Below are 6,532 nucleotides of genomic sequence, written 5' to 3'. Positions count from 1 at the left end.
TTCAGTTTGGGCATATAGCTTTTTGCAGATGATAATCAGCCCCAGATGTGTGTATACTACAGATATATACATTACTGTTTATATCAAAATCAATCAATAAGTAAGTAAAAGCAATCAAATTAAATTAAATAGATAACCAGTGGCTTGTATGCTCACACTATCTCCCTCAGGAAAGATGCTGAGATACAAACAAGTGGTTCTTTGACAGAAACAGGCAGAAAAATATGTTTTGTGTCGCTCACAGGAATCATAAATCAGAGATCTGTTCAGTATGCAGTGTATAGAGCGCACAGAGCACTGCATCTGTGCAGTCTATGCTTATTAATTATTTTTATTAGTGGGACACTTGCAATGATTTTCCTCAAAGGTATAACAGATTCATTATTTAACTCAGTGGGAGGATGTACTGTCCTGAAATCGATATTGTGAAACTACTGTTTGTTAATCACATTTTAGGGAATATGATATCCCAAATAGAGTCATATAGGAATTTTTGCCCAAAATGAAGAGTTTTTAAGTCTTGCAGAGTTCTTATTTGATGTTTATTCTTTCATGTATAATACAGAAGACTAACAAGCAAAAACGTTTCTCCATCAATGAATGTCATAAGAACCTATTCGGAATTGGTGAGTAGAATAAAGACCAATTAAAATTAAAACAGTTCTGCAATTAAAAATGTGTGGCAGTACATAGACCTAAACATATAGGAAGACGTATTCAGAATAAGTCATCCAGTTTTCTCAAATATAACATATCAGAGCAACTCCTAGAGTTCAGTTTACTGGTAGAAATAATAGTTTTCCATTTTTGTTCATAATTATTATCATTTTTCTTATGCATTTGATCATATACCTGCAGTTAGTGTCAGTGAATCTCTTAACCTTCTTGTGCTCTTGTGGTAACATCCCTGAATATGTCTACATGCTTGTGTATGTTGGACTAACTCCAAACAGCATCTATGTCCCTGCTGGTATCAGGATGTTGACTTGAACCTCTGTGTGTGTGTGTAACAGCTTGATATGTAGATTAGATTTGTGCTTAATGGTCTATGGTATAGTGAAAAATAAAACATCAGCCTATGATAATGATCTTCATCCATCAGCACTGAATCTTTCTCAGGAAGTGCGTCAGCACTGTCAGCAGAGAGGAGTTAGAGGAGGGAAAATCTGAAGAGTGCAGCAGTAACCATATTTAACAATGAATCACTGATTGGGGGGGTTATTTTCAATTACCATAACTTTCCTTTTGGATGGTTAAACAATGAGACTGCAGCCCTGTTTTTCCCGGATTTGGGCCCAGGAGAAAACATATCAAGCCCTAACTGGTCACATATGAGAGGAGATTAGATGAAGAACAAGTAATGAACAGCAGCATTGTCATGCAACATGTTGTTACCGTCTGTCTTCATTTACATTATTGCAGAAATCTGGACCACCACCATAAACTGAAAGCATCATCTGCAAGAATAAATTGTTATTTGTATTATTGACCAATCATTATATGTATCAAGTAAAGGATGCATTTGTATACACAAACACAAACAAGCAGTAACTTTTCATCTAATCTACCTGTAAGCATAGTGCATGTGCCATTTAAACCATTCCAAAAGTGAGTTGTACACCGCTACCCTCTAGTGACCGGAAGGAGAAACACTATCTGTGCCAAATTCAATGGATAAAGAAGCATCAAGTCAAAAAAAACATCCTGTTAATGACTGGTGGTGGTTTGTTTTAAGAGCCTCAAGCTGATGCCATTTAAAACTCTTTTTTCCAGAGAAGCAAAGCAAAGACACTCTGAGGAAACATCTGTTTTCTGTTTACTATTTATTTCTGTGCACTGCACTTGATCATTATGTACATCCTGTAACAGTAAACAGAACTGAAAAGGAACACATGAACAGAATTTTACACATTTTAGTAATACTTTAACAGCAGACAGGCAAACACATAACGTACAGTAGTCCGTATCCAAATCAGATCACTTCCATACGTACCACAACTTCAAACAACACACATCCATCGACTACAATATAGAGGTTAGCTTTTTAACATAGCTGTAAGATTGCAGATAGAGAATTCAGTCAGCGAGGGAGCTTATGAGGGTTATTTCACATGTAGGTCCTCGGTGTAAATAGAGCACAGAAGCACATACTACACACTTCCTGTGTCTGGTAGGAGTTCTTTAACATTTTCAGCCTGAGACCCAGAGTCTTGTTCAAGCACACATTTCTTAATCTCTTTCCAGTGATGCGGTGACCACCACATTTGAGTCCTCTGATCCATTTTGGGTCCCAAACCGGTTAAAGAAGCATCACTTTGTAGCAGTCGGACTCTTTTTACACTGGTCAGTATTCAGTCAACATCCTCAATGCAGATGAAGAAAGTGAGAATCATGGGCAAAAATGAATTCCAACAAAGATGATGGTTAAGTATCTCATCGTTCATCTAAATCTCCAAAACACAGAGAGAGCATGAAAACAGTAACAGTAATGATGTTAATAACTTAAACATGTGAAGGAAAAATATTTTGCTCAATATGCAAGTTAAAAATGATTCAAAACACATTTTATTTTTGAATCAGTAAACATCTCAAGTGGATTTTACAGTAGAACTTTTGTAAAAACAAAGCTGAGAGATGAAGATTTCATAGGGTTATATTAGTGTCCTTTAAGAACCTCAAACCACCAAATTATGATGTTTTCAAAAATTGAGAATTGCTTCAGTTTCTGCATCATGCTAAGGAGTCATATTTATTCACTTACTCAGGAGTAAATGTCCCTACAACATGTACCAAAGGCTGAAGAGAGACCATCATACAGTGGAACAATCACATCAGTCTGTATGTTAATGAGATTATATGAAGAGAGATTTAAATTCACATCTGTTCTGGATTCAAACTATTAGAAAAAGCACCTGCAACATGTACAGCTCCTGACAAAAGGTTGACACTTTGAGACATGTTTGCTGTACCTCACATTTGATATGACATAGTATTATTTGTCCAGACAAAAGCTGCATGATTATTATAAATAAAAGTGTCAGTGCTGTGACAGAAATGTCTCACAAAGGTAAACAAATGACATCAAGTAATCAAAGAAAAAAAAAAAAACATGTTGCAACTGCTGCATATCAATCAGTGTTTTGATAAAACTGTGATAATGAGAGCAGATATATGTACAGTAGGACCTTAGTGAAATTAGGAATTTAAAATGTGAAGATATATGAAATACAGTAAAGCACATTAATTCACTCATCAGTCTGACACGATTTACATGTCGTCCTATGATAAAATCATCCATGTCTGCAAAATCAAACCACGACTATTATTGCATTGTAGGGAGTTTTTGGGACCAATAGAAAACTCAGATGAGCACAACTGCAGTGTTTAAGCACAAGTTATGTGATTGCTGTAGTTTGGAAAAAGATATTGCAGTCTATAAAATGCTATACCAACAAAAACTCTGATATAGTCTGACAAATTACTCCCCTGTTTTGTTAGTTTGTCAGTCAGTCAGTTGGTAAGTGAAACATAGTGGCCCAAAAATATCTTTCTTTCAAAACGTAAGATAAAGACATGTGCAGATTGTTTGAACTCAAAAGGAGCAGCCCTCATACACAAATCAAAAAAAAAAATGAACATGAACAAAAATTAACTAATAAATAAATAACAATGGCTTTCCTTCAAAGCTGCACAGATTAGTCAGTTTGTGCTTTCACTGAGCTCCCCGGTTGCTATCATGCAAAAATACATGTTACTGTATGAGCAAGAATGCATGAGGCCTCAAGGTGCTTCATGTAAGGATCTGTACATGTGCTAATCCTAAAATATACAATGTCCAGTTCGCAGCAAACACAGCAAAAACACAAGGCTCGATTAGATCAGACGCACTAATGATATCACCGTTATGTTTCAATCTGCCATATTAATACAAAGTCAGGAATGGAAATGTTGGCAGCCTTCTAACCTGTGTTTTTTATTGTAGAGACCCATGTTTTTTTTTAAATCTTATTTAGTTTTTCATTTTCAATATCACCCAGCAAACTAAAATTTAAGGCTAGTGGAGATGGAAGCAAACCTGTAATCAGCGTCAGTCTCAAAAGCAGAAAAAAAGTACTTTCATCCTCTTTGCACTTTCATAAAACTTCCTAAATTCGACAGATAATTGCTAATTTGTATCTCCAAACAGCCTATTTGGGAAGGAAAACAAGTTTGGCTTCAGTTCAATTTCACTTCAGTCAGTGAACAACATAAATTTATGTTGCAGTTACTTTTTTTTTTTTTTTACGTCTACTGAAACATTCAATTCCATTTTAAAAAACTCTGGATTATTTATGACAACATTTTCAATTTTCACATGCAGTACATAGTGAAATCTACTTCCTGAACAGAGTGTGTTGTGGGTAAATGGCTTGATTGCTGTTAAATGCTTGCTGTGCCTTACGGTCTAGCTAGTGCTCTGAAATCTCTATTTAGAGCTGTCTGCGAAATGCTTGTTCAAGTCACTCCCTGATTTGTTTGTCTCTTATCTTGTATGTCCATTGTCTCTTGTTTTATTTTGATCTGTCTCCGAATCAAGTTGAGTTGCTCTGTTTTTTTTTTTCAGACATCCCGGTGACTCTGCTTTGATTGGTGGGTTTGTTCAGGGCTAAGGACATTCAACAAGGAAGGACAATCTTGCACCACACACATACAGTAGGTAGGTAAATTGGAGCAACGGGGAGCCATTTGTTTAGTTACACTCTTTAGTCTGGACACTGTAGTTCTGTAGTCAACCAGATGTTCTGTGTTTGTGTGGCGAGAAGAGAAGCATGGGTAAAAGCACAGGTATAAAGGCAGATATTGTGGGTTGTGGCTGTAGTATGTTGACCAGAGTGGTGAAACATTTCAGGTTAGATAACACAATCAGCAGAGACATCCTCTCATCGCTCACTTCCTATCACTCTTTCTTCAGTAGAGGGGTTTTTGTCCTTGGCTTTCAAATTCCGACCAGGCGTCATTTAGTTCCATGAAAATCATCTTGGCATATTGTTCATAGGGCTGTCCTGTCGCCTGTGAGGGAAGAAGGAAAAACACAAACCAGTTAAACCCATAGGAAAATCAGCTTCAAGCATGTTGCACTTCTGCCCATATCCCCAAACAGTGATGTAAGGCAGGTGTTCTGTCTTTGGCACGCACCCGGATATAAAACACCTGCACCGACATAACTGATTGGACTGTGGCCAAAAATCTAACATAAAACATGCTCTAAAGATTGAGCAGATAGATAGGAATGTAGCACTTTTTAGCATGTGTAAGCAAGTGTGTGTGAACCAGTGTGACTTCCTCTGAGGCTGAGGTCAACCAAGAAAGATGTAAACAAACACGCAGAGCATCAACGTAACCGACTGGAAAGATTAAAAAAATAAAGGTAGGAGTTATTTTGTGACACTAATATGACAAAAAATAAAAAATAAACCAGAAAAACACACAAATCATTCTAAAACAAGAGCTCAAACTGCATAAAACCACAAAACACTGCAAATAAACTATAACTGTGCACACTCTCCAAACATCAAGTCATATAATAAGCTATTTATCAGCATTCTTACACAAAAATGTTTTGGAGAGACGGTAGTCTTTAGTTGAGATAAGTGACCACTGATAACTGATTGAAGATAACTGGAGTATCTGTGCTCTGACGATTAAAAACACATTTCGCAACCATTAACAAGTCTGCATGTCTGTATTGCCTATTAGCTTAACATAAATCAGCACTGTGTGTGTTTATACGTGTTCATGTGTGTCCATTTGTCCAGATCATCCTGCTTTTACAGTATGTGTGCTGATATGCGTTTAGTCTTTCTTTTTGTTGTCTTTACTAACTGCGCTTATGTTTCTGTGGGATTATGCAACCCAATCATATCTTACGTAAAGCTGCCTCAAAGTCTGATCGTCCCGTTTTGATGATTGAAATCCTGCCGTCTTGTCGTGATTGATCAGTGGGTATTGATCCTGTGATTCACTCACTGGATCCTGGTGTGCATATTTTGGGTTGTACCTACATTCTTGCCCTGATAAAAGCGAGGATGAATAGAGGGGAAAGAGTCCACTCGCTGTTATTTCATGACAGATGTTAGAGCCATAACCTGAATTCCCAGACAGAAGAGAGAAAAAAAGGCTGGCCTCATGACGGAAACCACAAGTAAGGAATTTTATCAGCTGCTGTTATGATTGCTTTGGCCTTGCCTTACCATTTGTAAGATTTGTGTATTATTTCTGACAGGACAGCTAGTCTACATTCACTTTATGCATTTCACAGGTAAAAGCTGCCTCCCAGATTCCAGATGATGGTGCTGATGTTCATCTTAAACCTGGTGAATACTGCTACATGAACTAAACACTTCCACAAAAGTCTCACTGTGAAGGTTTATAGCCAGATTTTGTGGATCCATGACTTCCATTTCAAGAATGCCGATTGTCCGACATCTCTTGACACTGATCCTGGTGGAGTCCATCATAGGAGCTCCACAGGCCACGAAAGCCCCGGATGTAA

At 37.2% G+C, this 6,532-nt stretch overlaps 1 protein-coding gene across 4 annotated transcripts in view; it reads right to left on the bottom strand.

Moving 5' to 3' along the window:
• Positions 1 to 2,348: 2,348 nt before the first annotated feature.
• Positions 2,349 to 6,532, bottom strand: part of dnajc6 (DnaJ (Hsp40) homolog, subfamily C, member 6) — a 42,675-nt gene continuing 38,491 nt past the window's right edge. For all 4 annotated transcript variants that reach the window (XM_067596440.1, XM_067596439.1, XM_067596437.1 and 1 more), the window contains one exon: positions 2,349 to 5,049. In XM_067596440.1, coding sequence (XP_067452541.1) covers positions 4,948 to 5,049 — 102 coding nt within the window. In that variant the 3' untranslated portion in view covers positions 2,349 to 4,947. The remainder of the gene's footprint in view (positions 5,050 to 6,532) is intronic.

The sequence above is a fragment of the Thunnus thynnus genome, chromosome 8 (assembly GCF_963924715.1).
Source record: "Thunnus thynnus chromosome 8, fThuThy2.1, whole genome shotgun sequence".
Lineage (NCBI taxonomy): Eukaryota > Metazoa > Chordata > Actinopteri > Scombriformes > Scombridae > Thunnus > Thunnus thynnus.
Note: the sequence above shows the minus strand (reverse complement) of the source record. Positions and strands in the feature narration are given on the sequence as shown.